Source organism: Chenopodium quinoa, unplaced genomic scaffold (assembly GCF_001683475.1).
Source record: "Chenopodium quinoa cultivar QQ74 unplaced genomic scaffold, ASM168347v1, whole genome shotgun sequence".
In the NCBI taxonomy this organism is placed as follows: Eukaryota; Viridiplantae; Streptophyta; class Magnoliopsida; order Caryophyllales; family Amaranthaceae; genus Chenopodium; species Chenopodium quinoa.
The window spans coordinates 763,691-785,975 of NW_018745240.1; the positions used below are offsets into that span (position 1 = coordinate 763,691).

Consider the following 22,285-nt stretch of genomic DNA (forward strand, 5'->3'; position numbering starts at 1 on the left):
AACAAGATTTTTAAGGAACTTGTAAACCGTTCACGAATCATTTAAGGCAACCACGATAAAGGGACAACGATAGGCAACAACGATTAACCCGTGAAGGTTTTACCCCATTCATAATCCATGAGATTACTAACTCCATATGGTTCGGAACCATGAAAGGAGGATTGGGGATGATGGTACGAAGTGAGTCATGGAGTCACATTCGCCCATATTGATCTCTACTCAATTCTTATTGTGAAAAGTAATCCTGCAATTTCAAAGGCAGACAAACAAAGATTCAATTTAATTTGCTCCAAACTAAAATAGGCTAGATTGGTTGAATATTAATGCAGCACATAATTCTAAATATTAGTGACCACTTGATTAAATAACAATATTAAAAGGAACCTAAATTGGTTGTCCAAATTATCTCATTAGTCGTGATTTTCAATTACATATTCCCTTTAAACATGCATCATGGTGATCAATAAATATAATAGAATCAACAATAACAAGGGAAGCAATTTAATTATTATAACGTTAGTCAAATCAAATCATAATAACCCTAATCATGAAATTAGCAATCATAGAAATAATAGTTTGTAATTCAATAAATTACTCACGTTTCGCACTTCTTTAAATTGCTACATTATGAATAAAACGTTAGTAACTTCAAAGCATAATAAATAAATTAAAATTGAAATAAAATTAAATTAAAGTAGAGTTGATTTGGGGCCAAACCCTCAAATAATTCTACCTTTGGTTTAAGTATAGAACTTCGGGTGTTGTATGGACTCCAAGGAGTGCTTAGGGGATGTATGATGAAATTAGGAGAATAGGTTTAAGACTTAGAATGAGAAACAGGAATTAGAATGTGTGTTGGTGCCCCGAAACTGAGAAATCAACCTCGTATTTATAGAGGAAATGCGAAAGGTGACGTACGGAACCCTAGAAACGAGGTGCTGCAAAAGAATAAAGTGCCGTGGGTCAAAAAAATTGCCGTGGCACGGCAATATCTATCGTGTCACGGTATTTTTATTGTGGCGCGGTAATTTTCAGTTTTTACGCGTTTTTAAAACTTTGACAACTTTTGATCCGTAAATCGGAATAAGGCGTATAATATATAGTTAAAAAGATAATCAAGTCTACTTTCCAACCCAATTAGAATCAGATCAAAATCTTTTGTATATTTTGAGATATGTCCATTTTAATGCAAGGGTGTCGATTTTGGGCCGAGTTTTAGTGTTTTGCTCATATCTTCTTCGTTTTTAATCGAAATTGGGCTTATGATATACTGTTGGAAAGCTTATGTCAAGGCCTATTCAACCAAATAATATTTGGATCAAAATTTTAGGGCCAGAAAATCAGTTTAGCTCGATTTTGTGATGTGGACACGGAAAGAGGAAAATACGTTATGGTTTGGGGAAAATGGGCTAAAAATTGGGTTGGTTTATGAAATGTAATGGATTGAATATGGATTTAAGCAATACAAAGATTAAATACTCAACTCGACCAATAATAACGGTGAAAGGTTGTTCATCATCGGGTTTGATTTTGGGGAGACATTTTTAGGAGTCTAAAATGACAATATTAGAATTTGAACATATTATAGTTTTTGAAAATAAACATTGAAATTTTTAAATATAATCATTACATTATTTTATAATGAGCATCAATAAATATGAACATGACTCTACTCGAATTTGAACATTTATTATTTGAAAATGAACATTGAAATTTTAAATATGAACACAACACTAATTTATAATGAACATCAATTTTTGAAAGAAGTTTGTCTGACTCGAGATAATTCAATAGTTTTGTAATATAAACTTAACATTTAGTGCATATAAAATGAACATTTCTTATAAAATATGAACATATAAAATTGGATGTTTATGTTCATTTTTTGTGACGTGTTCATATATTTTTACTAAATATTCATTTTTTTTGTAAAGTGTTTATAATATAGACATAGGTGCACCATAGTGCACATAATAACTATCGGTAAAAGATCTTGATCAAGTTGAGGCCAATTGGCAAAACGTACACGAAGATACAGTGGGAAAAAGGGTGTGTGTGGGGTTTAATTGTTGAGACAACTTGAAGAGTGAAGTTCATTTACTTGACTACTTGTTCATTGTCGTAACATTAATTAACTCATACAAAGTATATCTGGAAATTTCTCACAATTCGTGGACAGGAGTTATAGAACCACAATTTTTATTTGTTTATTTTTTGATTTTTTTTGTGAGTTTGTTTGGACAATTAGTCAAACTTTCCAATTTGTGATTACTTGAATCTCACTCATTTATTCGCCTTACAAACTTGACCCACATTTTTTTTTAATGAGAAATTTGAATTTGACCATAAACATGAATCAACTTGTGTTGGTGTAAAAATGCAAATAGATTAATGATACCCCTACAAAAGACAAGAATACTTTAAGGGTGTGACCTTAAAAAATACTAATCTTTGAGTTAGAGGTCTTGTTAGTGTATAAATAATTTATGATTAACAAAGCAACACGGGTTTAAAGATAAGATTAATCGATCATTTAAATTAAAAGACACATATAGGTAGGACCTTTAGAAAAACGAACAAGCTAATAATTGAATAAAATCCAAGAAGGAAGAATTACCTCCATGATTAATCTCATTCAGAAATAATTTGCTACTATAAGACATTATAGCAAACTAATGCTATTGCTATCACCAACTAATCTAGACCACTACTCCTAGAGTGCTAAGAACTAAAAACAAAGGAAAGCCAAAACGAACGTAAATGCAATTTTGATTATTTGATTGGATGTCTTGAATTATGGGGCTTCATTCTGTTTTTATAAAGGTCTTGAATGACAATTATCACATCGTAGGGTGACAGTTTTCTTGCAGTTATCATTCTTCTTTTAATTGCGGTTATCGTATGATCTTTCCATTAAGCGCTCATATTTGTTTGAAAATTTGGTATTGGATTCTATTATTGGGTTTCCTTCTTTCTTTGAGTAATTGGTATACACTAGACCCTAGTGTAGGTAGGGGTACCTACACCCCCCTTTAAACGACGTGTTTATCATATTACCCACATATCCCATAACCCATTAACTGCAGTAACTACCCACCAAATCATTTTCTCTCTAAAACCTTCTTCTTTATTTCTCTAGACTTTCTCTCTCATCAAAACCAAAAAATTTGAACCAAAATTGCTTCAAAATACTACGAAATTGCTTCAAAATACTACGAAATTGCTTTAAAATACTGCTAAATTGCTTCAAATGTATACATTTGCGAAGAAATTCAACAATCGCAACAACATTCACAGAAAGAGTAAGTAATTTTACTACAATTTTTTGTACGAACCCTAGTTTTTCTATTTTATTTTGAAATTACATGTTTGGAAACATAATCTAACTTGATTAGAACTATTTTATGCAAAAATCATTAAAATCTATTGTGTTTTGTGTTTTTTTTTTAGAACCGAAAAATATGTTTCAAAGTAGAGAGATAAAGAGAATGATGATTCAGAGAAGAATCTTGTTCGTTGAACACAACAAGGCAGATTCTGAAGAAACGTAAGTATTATTTAAATAACCTATTTAAACAAGAGTAGAAAAATTAAAAAAAAAAAAAAAAAAAAAAAAAAAAAAAAAAAACAACGAACAAAAGTCTCAAGTTGTAGATCTAGAACTTTTAAAAGATATTAAAAAGTCTTATGGTATAGATGTTAACATTTCTACGATTCCGAGGTAATATATGAACATATACTGAATTATAAATGTTCATTTGTATATTTGAATTTATTTGAGTTTAGATTTGAGTTTATATGCCTAAATAAAAAATGTTCATTTTTATGATACGTTATGCACATTTATGAAATGCATAAATATTCATTCATTTAAGTTGAGAAACTGACTTATTCATTCTATGAAACCTTTTGATCATTTATGAAATTCATAATGTTCATTTACATATAAAGTAATGTTCATTTTAAAATATATGTTAATATTGGTTCATTTCAGTTTACATATATATTTATATGCCTAAACGAATGTTCATTTCTTTTTACATTATGCACATCTATAATATTGATAATATTCATTTGTATGCATTAAAACTAATATCTTACAACCAATCTAGCTATATTGTAGTGATGTCCAAAGTTACACATTTGATATAAATTTGCACATGGAATTAAAGAATATGTAGTTGTTTTGGAGAAGATAAAATGGCTTAACAACGGTGATTATACAAACTGCGGAGTATACATTATGAAGCATATAGAAACCTTCGCTACTAAACTTAATGAGAGTTAGATTTGTGATTTGAAACCAAACACTGTAAAAGTGATAAATGTTCAATAATGTAAGATATATTGTTCATTTATAAAGCAGTATATATAATAATTAACATTTATTAATTCATTTTGTTCAACAGGTGGACCAAATTATGAAGCAAGGATGCGGAACTGATGCTATTTGAAGAAAAACACTAACACTTTGTTTTAATAGGAAGAAATGGAAGGAAAAGAAGAGAAGAGAAATGAAGGGGACAAAATCTCTTGTTTGGGTAAAAGATTGGGGGAAGGAAGGGGAAGAAAAGAGAGGTCAGGGATCCATTTTCCCTCTCTCTATAATAACCATAATCTCTCCAAAATTGGAGAGATTTGGAGGGAAAATGGAGCTCACCTCCCCCTCCCTTTCTTTTCCCTTCCCTTCCTCCATTTTCCCTCCCCTTCTTTTCCTTCCTTCTTTGCTATCCAAACAAAGCGTAAATCTAGGTTAAATAGAAGATAAGCAAGAAAGTTTGCAAAGGAATAGTACATGTTATATGTTCATTTATGAATGTGTGTATATGTTCATTTATGAATGTGTATATGATTATATCTTATAAATAGTTTTATAGATGTTTTTTTTTTTGAAGGAAAATAGAGTTATAGATTTTATTTGTTAAAAGAATTATTGTAATTGATATTTCATTTTAATCTTTATTTGTATGAAAAAAAAAAAAAATTTAGGTTTTATGAATTGGTTGTTGGTTCTTTACTTTTGTTCATTTTCAAATTAATAAATAATCATTTATATATGTTGAATTTAAAAAAACAATATACTAAAAAAGGTACTATATAGAAACAAATTCTTATGTCTTTAGCACTTGAAGAACTTTGAACAAGAGCACCTTGATCATTTATTGGAACCGTGGGAGGAATAACTTAAACATTTGTTGATTGAACATTTCTGGAATGGGGTTTCAGCATTTCTCGATTGAAGTTTGAACAATCCCGAGTTGAAGTTTGAACAATGCCAAGAACTATGGTTGGAACAAAATAACCAGTTTGAGATTTTGTAGACGCATTAGTATGAATTGGAACTCTTGGAAAGTTGAGAATTAGTTTTAACACCAACAACACCTTTATTTGTAAAAACGTTAGAACAAGCTTGAACAACAAAAACACCTTCAACAACATTTAAATCCTTCGCCCGCAAAAAAAAGTTAATTGATGATCAATATTAAATCAATAAATGTTCAATTACAAATACTTATATAAATAGATTAGAAAACAAAACCCAAGAGATGAAATATTTAAATCACCAGATATGCTGGACTGAAGAGTGCTTCACTATAAGCCTACACTTATCATAACACTATTATTCCTACACCTATCATCTTTATAACTCTTACTACAACAAACAAATCTTTTAATAAAAAATGAATTGTCTTTTCTCCTCTTACTCTTCCCAATTCGAATTCCAAAACCGTTCCTAAAAGCATATTCGTTATAGATTTCAAAAGGTTCTTCTTTGGATTTAAATTGTTAATTTAGACTTAAGTGATTCTTCATCAACAATATCACCCTTTTTTTTCTATTGCACACATTATTAATATACAATTATAAGTGAACATAAAGGGTTTCAAAAATGATCAATAGTTAATACATAAAATGTTCAATAACGAAACTGCACATGTTCAATTTGAAAATTTTTAACACATAATATTATCATGAAAAAAATTGTAAAAACAAATGATCAATATGACATCGAAAATGAACATAAAATGTTCATCGTCATCACAACAGAGTATTAACAATCCAAAAATGTTCATCATCATCATAATCAAAATATCAAAATTGAAGCAATGAAAACATATTACACATAAATTGAAGCAACAAAATCGAGTACAAAATTATGTAGAATTAAACAAAACATCCACATAACACAGTATTGATAATCAAAAAGTACAAAATTATGATCATACATTGTTGAACAAACGAATCAATGAATCGAACTCCAGATGGAAACACACTTTCGCAATCACGTCGAAATCGGGCAGAGGAAGAATTAGACATTGATGATCAACAACGATTATCAAAATCGTAAAAAATAAACTGAAAAATTAGTATGAAAATCAAATGAAGAAGATGAATTGAGCGGAGAGAATGAAGGTACTACAATCAATTGAGGAGAGAGAAAATATATGGTTTGAAATCATATATATACATAGCTTGAATGATAAGAAAGGAAGGAATTAAATATGGATTTTTTTTTAAAAAAAAAAAAAAGAATCAAAGTTGTTCGTAAGTGCTACCCACACTAGCTACAAAACAATGTAGTTTTGAGGGGGGGGTGTAGGTATTTTACCCTACACTAGGGTGTAGGGTAAAATTCCCATCACATATTTAGGTTATCCAATCTCAGTATTGGGCTTTATTGAACCCAAAATCTATTGTGGACTGGGCTTGTACCCTTAAAGTTAACAAAATAAAAAAAAAATGGGTCTAACAACTTGAATTCAATATAGTCAAATATAATCAAGAATTAAAAAGTTTTTTTTTTTTTTTTTTTTTTTTTTTTTTTTTTTTCCGGTAATCAATAGCGGATGATTCTATGGTAGTCATTTAACTCATTTTAAAGATAACTACTATTATACTAATTTTTATTTGCTAATTTTGATTCATTTTTTAGTGTCAAGATTAATGATAAATCATTTATCTAATTTTTAAAATTCATTTATTAATTTTGAATTTTTTATTTAATTTTCAAATTAAATTAAAAAAAAATTCAGTTTTTATTATTATTGAAATTTTAAAAAATACTTAAATTAATTATGAAAATATAAAAAAATAAATTTAAAAAATAAGAAAAAAAAAAACATTTAAAATTAATTTAAAAAAAAAAAAAAATCAGCCTATAAAAAATTAAGATAATTGTAGTCATTTTAAGGATGACTACCATAGAATTTTCAATCAAGAGCTAATAAATAAACGTTGGTATTGCTCCTCTATCTCTAAAAGTTTTTTTCAATTTCAACTTTTAATCTTAACGAGTTAATCACCAAAAGTCATATAATCACATCTTACTTTAATGTGAAGCCGTGAAGGACTGTCACTCAAGGAACTAAATGCAAGAAACTCAGAGTCAAATAACAAACTAGTCATCTCTTTTACATCCAATACAATGGAGACTTCAGTCCCATGATCAAGTTCATCAATTAGAATACCAAGAACTCATTCGACCACCACAATATCCACTCCACACTTCAATCCCAAATCCAAAGTCAGGTCTCAAACCATTAATCCTACTCCAACTAGCAAACTTGTATTAACTTTTGCTTGTGTCGTCGTATCACTTCCCCTTCTTCACCTTATAACTTGCTTAAGAACTTGTACCAATGAAATAAATTTTTACATTATGAAATTCATATCAACTAATATAATACCAATGAAATACCACTACATGTACTATTCAAATGCAAGGTTCAAAGATATCAATATCAATTTCACTCGATATATCTATCATTATAAATTAATTCTTTCAATATAATATATTATTATAAATTAATTAATAACTATTATTAGTTTATTTTATGTTACCAAATAAATTAGTAATATGTAAATTACAATAACATTAAAACCCTAAAAACTATATGCAACATACCTTCTTCCAATTACGAATCCAAATGAATGTTTGTTACTCCCTTGTCAATAAGTACATCACTTTGACTTTTGCATTATTTATATATCAACTTTAACTTGATTTTATACTATTATAAAGTATACTAAATTTATGTAATATATATTTTGCTAGATTTGTCACACTGTATATTTCATAATATCAATTTTTTGTTAATTTTACTATTATAAAACTAAGTAAAGATATTAACGAGCATGGTATTATTTTTCTAAAATCTACTTATATTATTTTAACGTAAGAAAGTCTAAATATTATTATTCTCTCATAATCAAAAGTGAAAATCGAAAGGGGGATACAATTGTTTCGTAAGGAAAGGAAGTAAATCAAAGCATACAAATTAAAAGCAATTAATTATTCAAAAAAAAAAAAAAAAAACAGAGAGAGAAAAGAAAAAAAGCAATTAATTAAAGCAAAGAAAAGCAAAGCATAAATTAATTAGGAGGCAATAGTTTAAAGGATAAACCAGAGCCGTCAAGTTTTTCTTGCATGAGTTTGTTGACCCTCTCAACCATGGAAGGTGTGAAATGATTGGTCCAATCCCCAACCTCTCCTTTCCTAAAGTAGCTCTTCTTCTCAAACATGTTGTTGATTACCCCACTCTTATTAACATCCAACTCCTTCATATTTTTAATGCTGCAAAACTCTATTACTTGTTGTATGGTACCTTCATTTTCCTCTCGAGTGGAAAAGGGCATACCTATAAATTCCGCCAATCTCTTTAAGTGAAGTACGGGATTATCTTTCAAGTCTTCGTACTTAAGAAATAGCACTCTATCAGGTTGTTCTAAACTCATCTTCCAAAACCCAAGAACATGTTCGAAAAAAGGCCCAAATGCGACTTTTCCATCACAAAAATCTTCAAAGAAATCCTCTAAAGAAGGTTTTACGAAATTTTCTTTGTTTTTCGTGTTTTTCATACCGTCTAAGACAAAGTAATATTTTGACACTAGAGTGTCTAAAGGGTTTCGACAAATGTACAAAATCCGACACCTAGAATTCCTAATAGACTTAGGAAGGGATGTGTAAGGGACATGAGTGCTAAGAAGCCTAGGCGATGGAAGCTCATTAAGGTGGTGTGGGTGAGGATAATCAAAGGCTTTGTTATAGACATCAGTCTCTAAGCTATACACAAGTTCTTGGGGATGATGGGTGAGCAAAGGGCTTTGATCAATAGGATAATTTGCGCGATTGATTGTCATGAACAATAGAGATTTTAACCAAGTTGACCAGTTTTAGGGAGACTTGTAATGAATATATCACTATCTCGAGCAACAAAATGTTTTTGAAAGGTGAGAACATTTCTAAATGAAAATTTATTGACAAAGTACCAAAAATCTTCATACAAGACCATGTAAAACTTTTGGCTATTTCTCAATTTAGTTTTCGGAAGGCATTGCATTAGCTTTTCAACTTCTTCTTCCTTAATGTAAATTTCCTCCTTTTGGATTTCACTCATTTTGGATTGTAAGCTTAATGCTTATGGTTTAATGGAGTGGAATAAAATGTTTGATTTGTGTATACTACGTATAATGTGTTCATTATTTATTTAATAGTTCTCCTCGTGCATGGAGACAAGTCTAGGGAAGAGCAATTTTGCATGCATGCATGGATGCGTAGTGTTGATTTTGTCATACTACTTCGTAACTAATATTGTTTCGGATGACGTCTTTGGAACACTACAAGAATGAGCTCTTTGTATGAATGTGTCGCTACAAGAATGAGCAATGTTTTGGGTTGCGTGCTTAAGTTAGGCAAGGTTTTATGACAGACCAAATATCCCATCATTATAAGACTTATATATAGGACGGGATTTTAGTCCATCATTAATACTTTGCTATTAGGCTTAATTTTATAGCGTCTGTAATTCTCAGCTGTCGTAGTTCTTATATAAAATATCAAACAAACTGCCTGCCACACCTACTTTCTTCCGAATAACCTCATCTCTGATTCTATCTCTTAGACTGTTCCTGCACATCCTTCTTAACATGCGTATATCTGTAACCTCCATCTTTTTAATGTGCTCCTTAAAAATTTTAATAAATTGATAACGGTATTGTTATTGTATGTGTCATAAGTGTCATTGCAAACGAATTTGAGCTAATTTCAATGGACAGGCCTTTTGTATGTGATGCTTCTATCATTAGAGCAACCTATATCTGCATTTATCATTTATCATTTAATCTTCATGTATTATTAATCATGATAGATAAAATACAGTAAGCAACGTCTCTCAGAAATAGCAAAACTACCTCTCTACTCTAAGACAATTATTCACCATAACATTACTAAATTCACACAACTCACAGATATTTCAGACATTGTGCAACCATAAATTTGGATCTTAAAATCATTCAAAATGATACACGAATACCAAGAAGAGCCATGAACTGTGAAACAAATTCAGGGTGCCCTGGCCAAGCAGCTCCTGTCACCAAGTTTCCATCTGTGAAGCAACGATTTATTGGTTCAGGCTCCAACCAAGTTGCCCCTCCTAAAACCACATTGAGCTTCACAGCCGGGTATGCAGTACATTTTTTCCCCTGCAAATAAAATCACAAAGGAATCAGATTCTGCACCAAGACAGCAAGAAAGTCTTAGCAAAACCAAGTCACATTACAGTAACTCGTAATACAAGATGACAAGTTGAAACACCTGGTCAGCTGCATCACATGATCTAATTATTAGCAGGCCAGATGAATTAGACAAAAATGCAGGACAACTACAAAGCATTGGGCACATTAAGAATTGTCATTATTTCAGTTAGAGTTAGCTTGAGCAACAAGAAGCGAGAGGAACTAGGAGGGGAGTTATGTACTCCATAAATAGAAGAATTTGTGGAAAAAAAAAGTGATGATTCTGATGAATATTGATTAGAATTCTATAATGTTAGCTTTTTCTTAGTGGAAGTGTCCAGGCACTTAAGCTGGGATTGTAATATCGTATGCTCTATAGTCTATGGCCATGTTTGGTAAATAGCTTTTGGCTGGCTTTTGGCTTTTTATTTTGGTCAAACAGCCAAAAAACGAGTTTAGTTAACAGCTTATTAGCTAGCTGAAAAGCCGGCTTTTCCGCCAAAAACAAAAAAGCTAGTCTTACTTATTTCTATTTTGTCTGTTCATCCATCTATAATAGTGCTCTGCAAGGTAACATATATATTCACAGAATCACAACATGTGAAGTGGGATATCAGCAGAAAATGGCTGCTTAATTTGCATGAGCTTCTTTTAAATCTTCAGTTTACAAGCTCTTTAACTTACACTAATTAGTACAAATATCAAACTCCAAAGTTTATACGCCATCCCTAACAATAGGCCACTTTTGATCAAAAAAATTTTATAGGAAAATAATAATAGCTAAAATACCAAACTATCCTTCACCACTAAACCTTTTTACGACATTGAACTTGTTAAATCAAAGAATTGGCAACATTTTTTGGGACAAACTAGATTAGGAATGTAGCCTACACCCTATTGTGTTGGGGCTAAGGTAGTAAAAACTTTCAGCATTAAAAAAGGAAAGGCATTGAAATTGGTAGTATTACAAATTAAACAGATTACAATGGGAACAACCGTAAGCCATTGAAAATCTGAAAATCTGTAGTCAAGTCTGAACAAATCTAGATATGTAAAAGCTCCTCAAAACCAGATCTTTCGAATGGTAAGTGCACGTATCTGTAACAGACATTAAAAAAATAAAGATAAAACACTCCTAATTTTCAAGGTGATATGAACTAACAGAGGAAAGGATAGTGTTTTTAAAGGAGAAAAAAAAAATTACCTTGAGAACACCAGCTGCAGATAAAATCTGTTGGCCATGGCAAATGGATGCAACTGGTTTTCCAGCCTCCATGAAACTCTTCACCATGGTGATAACATTCTCATCTAAAGCAAGGTACTCTGGTGCTCGGCCTCCGGGAATCACAAGACCATCATAACTTGAAGCATCTATACCTGTAAAAGTGGCAGTCAATGTAAAATCATGACCAGGCTTTTCACTGTATGTTTGATCACCTTCAAAATCATGTACAGCAGTTGGGCAAGTATCCCCTTGCTGCTTCTTTGGACACACAGCATCGACATGGCACCCCAGAGCTTGAAGGGACTGGAAAGGGACCATAACCTCATAATCTTCCATGAAATCCTACTCCAACAGAAAAGAAATAATATGAGGATGATAAACAGTTACCCGTATATAAAGAACCTACAACCATATCATGTGGATATATGTGTCAAAATAGTTTCCCTTTGCATTTACAATAAGGATCTCAAGAATAAATATTTTCAGATTGTACATCTCTACGCTGCCTAATGTATTTGTCTTGCTTCCCTCTGTTCCCTTTCTATGCTTCTCTTCCCTCTCATCCCTACATCCCTTCTCCTCTGCCTAATAATAGTAAAGAATTAAAAAAAGCTTCATAAACCGCTAATACATCAGTAAATTTGTCCTGTATAGACTTTCACTTTGCTAAGTCATTGCAGATATTCAAATCAACAGCTATCTCATTAATCAAATGTAAAGCAATACTTACCCCACAAAGGAACAGGATCCTTTTATCTGACCCACTTATGATGCCTCCTATTGCTTTTACAAACAGTTGAATGAACTCAGGATGTCCAATATAGGTAGCGCCTGTTACTAGATTTTGGTCAACTACACAAGCTCCCATGTCCGTAGGTTCTACCCAATGAGCCCCAGCTGCAATGAGTACAGGCTTCACTGCAGGAAATGCTGTACATTTACGGCCTTTAACACAATCAGCAGCAGCCAGGATCAACTGCCCATGGCATATAGAAGCAATTGGCTTCCCAGATGAATGAAACTTGCGTACCACATCCAGAACAGACCCATTCATTGCAAGATATTCAGGGGCCCTTCCCCCTGGAAGGAGCAAACCATCATATACGCTCGCATCAATCTCATCAAAGGTTGCATTCAGGGTGAAGTTGTGTCCACGAGTTTCAGAGTAAGTCTGCAAGCAAGATAAAAAGTCACGAAAAGACAAACCAAGTTGAACTTTGCATTGGTGACTTAACTTAAAATTCATTAAATGAAAGCCCTGGATACAAAAATAAATATACATCGACATAAACATTACCATAATGCCTCTTAGAGAGTAAGAGGCTCCTGCCTAGGCAAGACGGGTAGGGTTGGATGGGCGTGGCCTTGTCCCCATGAAGGGTGAGGCTAATCATTTTGATGCAATGGTGCTGACACCATATTAAGAAGATTGAACATGGAAAATTAAAAGGGAAGATAGGAGAGAGTAGACATATACAACAGACTAAGGTAAAAAAAAAATCCAAACCAGACACATAAACTAACTACATCAAACTCTCACCAAAGTTCTTTCACCAGGAAATATATCATAATTTGTTAAAAAAATTTGAAAACGGTCTTAAAATATCTAAAATTTTAAGCTTCCCTAAGCAGGTACAGTGAAATACTGGTAAGTACTTCACTTTTTCCGGCAATAATCTTGGAACTTGATGCTTCATTAAGTCAAAGTGTTAGCCAATACATATCACCATGTCTCAACTCTCAACTAGCAATCCATTTTCTTCGTTAATTGGAAAAGGACGTATAAAGTCCTATTAAAAAATTAGCAGCTATTGCTTATTCGCTTATACCATTAATATTTCTCCTCTCTTCAAATAAATTTATCACCCCTTTGAAATAAGGACATCATATCGCCAAATAGAAATAGGAAAACTCAAGATGAAATTTTGTAATGTGGGTACGAGGTCAATGCCCCCATGTGCATCTCAAGCATTTGTTAATTCAAAGCATGGCAATTAGAAAAAGTAATAGAATCGCACTTTAATAATCGTTGTGAGGTGTTATGGCTTGACAGCATTAATAGATAATTAGATATCTTCTCATAGGAGGCAAGCAACTGTAACTTGTAAGAATATGCTATTATAAGATCTCTTGTGCTTACAATGACATGTCTTGTGGTCAGTTCTAGGTTTACTTTAACTGCTTCTAAGGGCAGCTTAATTAAGTATTTGAGGGGCTAATTATCTGTAACTTTCTATTCACTGAACGGCTGGAACTTGTATGTCATGCATTCAATTCCCAGGTAACCATACACATGAAGCTACCCATGAACTATTTTATAATTGAATTTAAATATAGAATTAGCATTTCTTTGAAAGTAACAACTAATCAAAAGAAATTGTAATTGTCGGGGATATGTAATACACCTTGAATCAGTCTTTCACTATTCCTTAAACTAGCCTAATTTTGTTATCAGTTTTTTTTTTTTTTTTCTTCTTCAAAATCAATAAAACTCCTCTCCTATGCCTGGTGGACATAGCTAACACATTGTGCAGTAAACCAACCTAAATTTGTGTGTTCTTGTTTGTTGAATTCGCTTAATCTTTTCGCATTACAATAGTTATAACAATACTACTAAACATTAGCAAGAGACTTTTATGTCAGTAAATTCCAGAGAAATTATGAAAAAAAAATCAAGATATCTCTCAACAAATACTCATTATGTGATTAAATTCCTTAAAATCAATAATCAATAATCATCAAGCAATATTAAATACAGAAAAACTAGATGAATATAATTAAGATGAATAATATAAACCCCATAAAAATATCAATTAAATTAACAAAACCCACAAACCTGATGAGTAGAAAGTTGATGAATAGCAGTGCGGCAAACATCCCCAGCTTTTTTATCAGGACAAACAGCATCAACTGCTACACCATAAGCTAAAAGTGCTTGAAATGGAACCATCACCTAAACAAGAATAAAGTCAATAAACATACCATTTTTATTTGAATTAATTGAATATACTATGAAAGATGAATATTAACCTCATAATCTTCCATGTAATCACCGCAAATCATGAGGACTTTTTTCTCAGATTTTGATTTGGATTCCGCCATTTTTGTTGGAAGAAGGTGGAGCTTGAGAAGAGTTGAGAGTGTTCTGGACTTGTGGGTTGATGTAAGGATGAATTAAAAATGTGGGAGACTATACACTTCGTAGATTAATATGGAGGGACTTGGAGTCTTGGAGAAGACACCTGGACACATGGATACCAGATTGTGTGGCAAGATCTGCGGTACGTGATGGACGAGTCCACTATGTGTGTCCGATTGATTTTTTAGAAGAGCAAGTCCAATGGTCGTCTATACCACTTATGCCCTCCCTCTATTTTTTGTTTTTTTTTTTCTTTTTTTTTTTATATACAGTAAAATACGGGGGTCTCCCACCCTATCACAGGATTGGGGGGATGAGAATCGAACCCCCAACCACTTGAGAGGGGGGGGGGGGGTGGGGGATAAGGATCGAACCCCCAACCACTTGGGGGGAGATGGAGGGACTAACCATCCCTCTATTTCCTAGAGGACTTCTCTGCCTCGAGCTACTAGATGTGTGGAAGCCTCTGGTAAGGTTAAAGTTGTCAATAGCCACTATGTTAGGACATAACATGCATCATCCATTTGGTAAGGGCAGTAGAGTAATTTTATGTATAAGGCTTGTTTCAGAAGCTTTATGTTCTAGGGGGGCACGTGAAGCCTTTTCAAATTTCAAGGAGGCTTTTCAAATTTCATTTTCATCCCACACTCTCTCTCTCTAAGCAAGGGTTTACTCGGTTCCTTATAGTGAGTGGTTGGTACTTCGTCGTCGTAGTGAGCAGAATTTGGTGTTGTGAACGGTGTTTTAGCGAAATTGGTGGGTGGTCTTGCAAAGATAGTCGTGTGTTTATTAGTAGCAGAACCAGGTATGATTTTTGGCTGATTTTGTTTGAATTCGAAGCGTAATTTAATTGTTATTGATGGTTGATTAAATTATTTCGTTGTTGGTGAATTGTCGGAGTTGTTGTGATTTTTTTAGAAGACTTGGTTGGTTTGGTACTTGTTGAATTATGGTGGTAGGTGGTGGTTAATTTAGTTGAAAATCCAGTTGCTTCATGATGATTGAAAAGGGTTGATACCCTAGAATTTGAAAATTGTTGAATTATGGTGGTCGGTGGTGGTTTATTTTGTTCAAAACCCTAGAATTTGTTATTGCATGATGATTAAAAGGGTTTGGTACCCTAGAATTTGATAATTGTTGAATTATGGTGGTCGGTGGTGGTTAATTTTGTTCTAAACCCTAGAATTTGTTGGTTCATGATAATTAAAAAGGTTTGATACCCTAAGATTTGAAAATCCATGGTAACTTCTGTGGGTTAGGGTTTGTTTTGATTTTTGTTAGAATTTGTTTTTAAAATATGAGACATTGTAAAGTAAATTAAAATGTGAGACTTTGTAAAGTAAATTCTTTCCATTTGAAAATGGGAATGTCCCTTTATGTAAGTAACAAAAAGGAATTGTGAAATGTGCTGAAGTAGTGTTAATGTTGATAAATATGATTTACGATGATTTAAGTTGGGATAAATTGTATTGAAGTTAATTGGTATATATGCTAATGAAAGTGGTTGGTACGTCAAGGTAGAATGTTTGTGTTCAAATAGCTCTTAAGGTTGTGTATATTTTATTTACTTCATTATGATAATTTAGTAATGTTGTAAAATTTGGTTGGTAAGGTAAGTGTAGCTAATTCTCGTGAGTAATGTATAGAGGAAAAGCTATGTTTGTTTGTAAGTGAAAAATATGTTGAGTGAGTCGACTTTCATGTACGATTTTAAGCGGCTCATGTGTAATTGCAGGGTTACTGACATGGTTCGTAAAAGGAGTGCCCCTACAGTTGGAAGTAGGGCAAAACTTGGGGTGAGTTGTATTATTTCAATTTTAAGCAATAAGGTTATTGTTAGGATGTAATGTTATGTTCCATACATAATTGTGTGGTGAGTAATGTGATTATTCTGTCCTTGGTATGGTAAAAACAACTGACTATGAATGAAGTAGTGATGGGGCAACTTGAGGTTGCAGAGAAATCAATATCCGGCGTGCGTGGAGAAAGTAGTCGTGTGGTTGAAAGAAGACCAAAAAGAAATCAAAATGGTGAACCAGTTTTGAATGGTCAGGTAAATTACATGGAACAATTGATTGCTGAAGAGTTTGGGGAACCCTGTGGGATCAGATGAGCATGATGCATCAGAAAACGATGATCTGGCCAAAGGGCACTAAGGATGATGCATCAGAAACTGAAGCAAGTTATCGAGTAGAGGATGAAGAGGTTGATGTTGATCATGTAGAAGATGAGTTTGTAACTATGAAGAGTAAAAGAGCAAAGGGTAAAGGTGTAAGTGAGAGCAGTAGGCGTTCGGCAATGGATAAGCTATGAAAAGTGAGGAAAGCTGTGTTGGGGAGACTGACTGATCCACAATAGCAGCAAGTGGTAAGCGTTTTTCGTAGAATAATCATTGAGTGAGTGAGTTATATTTTCAAAAATTAATTTTGTTGTTTACAATTTTTGATGTTAAATGTAGGTGCCCGATAATCGACTTTTGGGAGTGATTGTGAAGGAGAAGGAGAGGGTTACTGAGACCCAAGTATTCAATTGCGTGAGGAGGGTGAGTAACATATAAGTTTATTGGAAAGACAAAATATATTTTGTATGTCAATGAAAGGCTTAGAATTTTGGTTAAGTTATATGAATCAGTGGTAACTTGTTGTGTTAAATTCGAAGTTAATGTGCTCTATTACCATTGTTAGTACTTATTTATTTACATTGTGATGGTTTGTGTATGATATAATTTGATTATTATTTACACATGTTGTTGGTGTCTATGTTTTTGCAGCACAGCCTGCAAATGTGATATGCCGTGTGGATGCATTTTCGAAATTGATAGCAGAATTAGATCCATCTAGGCGTACTGTGGTGCAGGAGATGGGCTTTGGTGCACTACCGAATCTTAAAATTAATCGCTTGGATCAAAAGTTTTGTTATTGGTTGCTGACAAGGGTCAATCCAGATAGTTGTTTAATGGTATTTGGAGATAGGAAGGACCTGCCTTTATGTCTAATACAGTGGAATTTAGTGCTTGGCATTTCTTACGGGTGTGAGACAGTGTCATCGGTATGTGATGGGGTTGATGAAACTATGCAAGAAAGAATTAGAGCTGTAGGAGCTTGGTTTGGGAAGGTAGATGCTCGTGGAAGGACACATCTATCAGTAGGAGAAGCTGAGAAGGCGTTTGTCACAAAGTTGGATAAAACTAAAGGAAAGTTAAGAACGGAGGAAGATGTTATGCACTTTAAGTTAGCCTTCCTTGTTGTTGGTTTAGGGCAGCTACTATGCCCCATAACTGATGGGGGAATCTGTCAATTTATTCTTTGCTTCTGACAATTTCAGTTGCCGCGGAAGCAGAGAATTATAACTGGTGTGATTTTGCCTTTGATCGGTTGATGGCGTATGTGTCGAAGTTTAAGGCTAAGTTGATAAGTACGGTTTTGTGGCGGGTGCGGTGGATGTACATAATTTCTAATGATAATTGATCAGTTTACATATTTTGCAAAAAGCACTACTGTTTTAATTAGTAGTTGTTATTTAATTTTATTTATAACTGTTATATTTTTGTGTATGCAACTTTTTACATTGATCATTTGAGTCTGACTCCACACTATTGGAACGAGACTCCTCGGATCAATGTTTAGACAATCGACAGTTATGAGTGTTATTGAAGCAAATAGGAAGGCCTCTGGTGATTATGGGAAGGTGAAGGTGTGTAAGGAAAAATGTTTTGGTTAAATTAATGGTTAATGTAAATGTTTTAGTTTTTGTTAATTAAGGTGAAGATGTTTGATGTACATTATGATTTCTAGTCCATTGATGTTGCTTATGGAGAGAGGCATCCTCGTATAGCAAGGGGCAAAAGGGTTCCACCTGATCTGATGGGGAAGTCTAGTGAGGATGTTATAGTACGGAGGGTAAGTAATAGGAAATAAAGGATTTCCATGGATTAGCAACCGATTTAATTCAATTTTGATTTTTATTGCATTGTTGGTGTAGGTGTTGAGAGTGTTGGATCCTCGACTAGACAAGATTGAAATGATGTTAGAGAAACTGACAAAGAAGCGTGGTAAGGCGTTTGGCCCTTCTGAAAGAGTAGTACAACAAGTGATTGGAAGTCCAACAATGTTTCCTGAAAAAGAAAAAGGTGAAGGTGATGTGGACTGTGGAGGAACCTGTTGGACCTCTTGCGGATACTTAACGTAAAATAGCAGCCGAAGCTATTCATTGTAATGAAAATGGTGTTGTAGGAGACATGAACAATGAGTCTGTAGTAGGTGGAGTTGGTAGCAAAGCTGGAGGTGATGTTACAAATGAAAATGCAGTAGGGAGCAATGTTTTTGCTAGGTAGAAATTGAGGTAGGTAAAATGAATGAAGCAGAGACAGGAGCAGTTGGTGAAGTAGGAGGTCAAAGAAATTGAGCAAAGAGAATGTTGAGGCAGAGGGAGGAGGTGCCCCTGGAGAAGTGTCAAAGGGAGGAACTGAGAATGTTGGGCTAGAGGGAGAAGTTGGTGAGAATAAGAAAACTGGGAAAGCACCAATGGAAAAGAGTGCAAGTAAACGAGTTCATGGTGAAGTTGTTGTACCTGCTGAAAAGGCAAGGATTTTGGGAGTGGTAGCGAGGAAGATTTTAACAATGATCAGGAATTTATGTCCTAAGACAGACAAGACCCGGTAAGTAGAACCTGTACATTTATAATTTGTAAATTGCCAATGTGAAAGCTTATTATTGATTGTAATACATATTCGTTAGGGGTATATCGTTAATCGAGTGTGACGGTATGGATGCTACAACTACGGACTGTCATGGAGTGCTGTTCATGCGAGATAGGGTAGGCTCCAAGTATGTGAGTATGGCTTCCAAGCTGTACACCTCTAAGTGGGCCAAACAATATAAGGGAAAGAGCAAGAGGATCATGATTGATGTAACTTTCTCGGTAAGATGAAAATTAAAGGGAAATATTCCGTCTTTGGTTTTGGTTTTAAGGCTATGATCTGGGTAAATAATTATTTGGGTTGTGTGTGCATTCCATTATGCTAATTTGAATGGTAGAAAATTTGAGGTATATAATATCTTATATTTGTTGAATTTGTGGTAGGAACGTGTGATTGCTGATGAGGAAACACCTGAGGTGGCAGCAACCAAACATGGGGGGATTTTGAAAGGTTTGAGTTGCAAAAATATTACAGTGGTAAGTGTTGTTTTTGTGAATTGGTGTTGGATATGGAATGTTATGGTATCTTATAAGGAGCTTATGTCCACCGATGCAGTTATTTGTTCCTGTCTTGAAAAGGAACACTGGTGGTGTGCTGCGTTTTACATGAAAGAAAACAAAATATATATAATTAACTTCGTGTACAGCGGTGGTACAACCGAGCACAGTGCAATCCTGCTGAAGCTTGTAACACTTATAAGAAAGTAATGTAAATGATAAATAAGTGACAATATAAATTATTGTTGCTCATCATTTCCCCCTCCGTTTTGTAGGCGTCTGCAGTTGATGTGTTGCCGAACACTTATGACAAGTCTTGGACATCGCCCACCGTAACAAAGTCGCCCACCCAAAATGTGGAAGTGAAGCAAACTGATAAGTAAGTTTGGTGTGCTAGAAAGTCCGTTTCCTTGCAATATTATGTCTTTGCTATTAATGTTGATGCCCTCCCCTGTTATGTACAACATAGTTGCGGAATAATTATTTTGTTATGTATTAAAGAATGTGGTTATCGCTTCATGGAACGATTTTGAGTGGTAAATATTTTGCACGCATCCAGTTTACATAATTTCTAAAAGTTGTTTTGATAAATTAGGATTAAATGTAACACTCTTCTCTTTTGTAAAATAATAAGACAGCTTGAAAGATGCTAGGGATGGTCTGCTATTTGACGATCTGCACAGTGATTGTAATGAATTGAAGCCAAAAATTGAAGCTATGGTTTCTGATGTGAAGGAGTTAAAGTAGATATGGGGTTTTTTTTTTTTTTTTGTGTAAAAATTGTTAGGGTACTGGGTATTCTGAAGTTGAACTATGTAGTTAGTGTATTTATTTTACTGTGGGACAACAGTGTTGAATTGAATTGTGGTGTTGGTATTGTGTACTTGGTTTATTATTACAAACCAGGTAATGTTGGTGGTTTCTGACTAAGTAAGCAAACTTGAAGCTGTTGCTGCTTAGTTTAGTTTAAATTCTAGGATCTGGATGTCTAACTATTTTGACCAATGGCTTATTGTTTAATAGCTGTTTAATATTTGGTAGGTTTAGGCTGTGTATAAGCAGGTTTTTGATGAACACGTAACTTTTGTATCACATGAGTGAACAGGTGTTATTGTACATTTTAAAGGGTAAGACTTATTTATATAATCTAAGTTCTAGTGTTAAAGAAAAGCTAACTTGAACTGTTTGTATGTATGTTTAATATGTTGGGTTTCCTTATGAACATCTGTTAGTATATGTGTCAAGTATTTTGGTATTGCATATGGTACTGGTATATTTGTATGTTTGAATACCAACCTGATACTGTTAGTATATATGTTTTTTATGTTAGTTTTCAATAACAGTTGAAAACTATTTCCCCCACATAATTAAACCAGCGAAAATTCTATATAGGTGAAATTCAAAAATACATATAAATTGAATGAGTAAATAAATAATTTGAGTGAATAAAGGTAATATAATAAGACTTTAAGCCCACACAAAGTGTGAATTAGAAGCATTGACGCACTAAATTGGTTTAACCCTTTAACATAAATTAATAGGGATAATGATGAGTAAGGGCTTACGTACTACAACTAGATTACATAACCATGAGTAGATGAAAATATAACAATATATAACAAAATATAATTTTTCCAATAAGATGGTCTCCCACTACTAAAAATTATATCGTTTCCCCTATTACAAACCTCATCATTAAGAGATATTAGGAACCTCGATCACTCGGAAACATCCTCATCTAATGACGTATCGAACACCGACTTACCATAAATTGAATGAGCTCCCCCCTTTTGAGTCAAATTGATCATTGCGGTGTTAAGTTTTGTCAAAAATAGTTGGTGGCTCCGTCAAAAGCAAATCCATCCTACCCTTAGCATCAGTTCCGTTGTGGTGTATCATTCTGTTCTTGAAAATAAAGTAAACATTCTCGTTTTGCCTAAGTTCGCGGCACATATCCACAGAAGAAAAGTGGATCCACTCGAAAGTGATGTCAACATTTTCTTTTATGGTTGAGAAATTTCTTCCAAGGAATAAAAAACCCCATGGAGAAGATTGATGCTCGTGCAACTTGTTCATAACCTCATCGTACCAAGCAGTCAAAGACATGAACAACGTTAAAAAAACAAATCAAGTGATGGTAAAACATCGGTTTAGTAATGCACTTAATAATGGTCTCCCTTAACTTCTTCAAGTTTAAACTAAAGGCCATC

At 33.4% G+C, this 22,285-nt stretch overlaps 2 protein-coding genes, 1 long non-coding RNA gene and 1 pseudogene across 7 annotated transcripts; 2 read left to right on the forward strand and 2 right to left on the reverse strand.

The window, feature by feature from the left end:
- Positions 1 to 3,003: 3,003 nt before the first annotated feature.
- LOC110711215 lies at positions 3,004 to 3,593 on the forward strand. The gene is made up of 2 exons (XR_002509302.1): positions 3,004 to 3,302; positions 3,451 to 3,593. It is a non-coding gene; the product is annotated as an uncharacterized LOC110711215 (long non-coding RNA).
- A 4,440-nt stretch (positions 3,594 to 8,033) lies between these two features.
- On the reverse strand, positions 8,034 to 9,398 carry LOC110711182 (annotated as a pseudogene).
- Positions 9,399 to 10,095: 697 nt separating this feature from the next.
- Positions 10,096 to 15,000, reverse strand: LOC110711117 (protein DJ-1 homolog D-like). 3 transcript variants are annotated; one of them, XM_021889491.1, is made up of 6 exons: positions 14,771 to 15,000; positions 14,577 to 14,693; positions 12,471 to 12,911; positions 11,953 to 12,082; positions 11,720 to 11,892; positions 10,096 to 10,482 (listed from the first exon to the last, which is right to left on the reverse strand). In XM_021889491.1, the coding sequence occupies exons 1-6, from the start codon at positions 14,840 to 14,842 to the stop codon at positions 10,294 to 10,296; spliced, it is 1,122 nt and encodes a 373-aa protein (XP_021745183.1). In that variant the 5' UTR covers positions 14,843 to 15,000; the 3' UTR covers positions 10,096 to 10,293. The 3 variants fall into 3 exon arrangements, with proteins under 3 accessions (XP_021745183.1, XP_021745182.1, XP_021745184.1); XM_021889490.1 differs by having other exon boundaries at positions 11,720 to 12,082; XM_021889492.1 differs by lacking the exon at positions 10,096 to 10,482 and adding an exon at positions 11,397 to 11,613 and having other exon boundaries at positions 11,720 to 12,082.
- A 182-nt stretch (positions 15,001 to 15,182) lies between these two features.
- On the forward strand, positions 15,183 to 21,227 carry LOC110711119. Of its 3 annotated transcripts, XR_002509273.1 has the most exons (9): positions 15,183 to 15,684; positions 16,615 to 17,246; positions 17,338 to 17,421; positions 17,650 to 18,572; positions 18,674 to 18,778; positions 18,861 to 19,536; positions 19,616 to 19,799; positions 19,962 to 20,054; positions 20,351 to 21,227. XR_002509273.1 is itself a non-coding variant. In XM_021889493.1 (6 exons), exons 4-6 carry the CDS (start codon positions 19,403 to 19,405, stop codon positions 20,283 to 20,285), a joined length of 642 nt encoding a protein of 213 aa, XP_021745185.1. In that variant the 5' UTR covers positions 15,183 to 15,684; positions 16,615 to 17,246; positions 17,338 to 17,421; positions 17,650 to 19,402; the 3' UTR covers positions 20,286 to 20,330. The 3 variants fall into 3 exon arrangements, 1 of the variants encoding a protein (XP_021745185.1); XR_002509272.1 differs by having other exon boundaries at positions 17,650 to 18,778; XM_021889493.1 differs by lacking the exon at positions 20,351 to 21,227 and having other exon boundaries at positions 17,650 to 19,536; positions 19,962 to 20,330.
- The last annotated feature ends 1,058 nt before the right edge of the window (positions 21,228 to 22,285 follow it).

Excerpts from the sequence above, each read along its gene's own strand:
- LOC110711117 (XM_021889490.1), bottom strand. The coding sequence starts at position 14,842 with ATGGCGGAATCCAAATCAAAATCTGAGAAAAAAGTCCTCATGATTTGC. Across the intron at positions 14,694-14,770 it reads ATTACATGGAAGATTATGAG|GTGATGGTTCCATTTCAAGC; the intron begins GTTAATATTCAT and ends ATTCTTGTTTAG. Across the intron at positions 12,912-14,576 it reads ATCAACTTTCTACTCATCAG|ACTTACTCTGAAACTCGTGG; the intron begins GTTTGTGGGTTT and ends TCTTGCTTGCAG.
- LOC110711119 (XM_021889493.1), top strand. The coding sequence starts at position 19,403 with ATGGAAAAGAGTGCAAGTAAACGAGTTCATGGTGAAGTTGTTGTACCT. Across the intron at positions 19,537-19,615 it reads CCTAAGACAGACAAGACCCG|GGGTATATCGTTAATCGAGT; the intron begins GTAAGTAGAACC and ends CATATTCGTTAG. Across the intron at positions 19,800-19,961 it reads TGATTGATGTAACTTTCTCG|GAACGTGTGATTGCTGATGA; the intron begins GTAAGATGAAAA and ends AATTTGTGGTAG.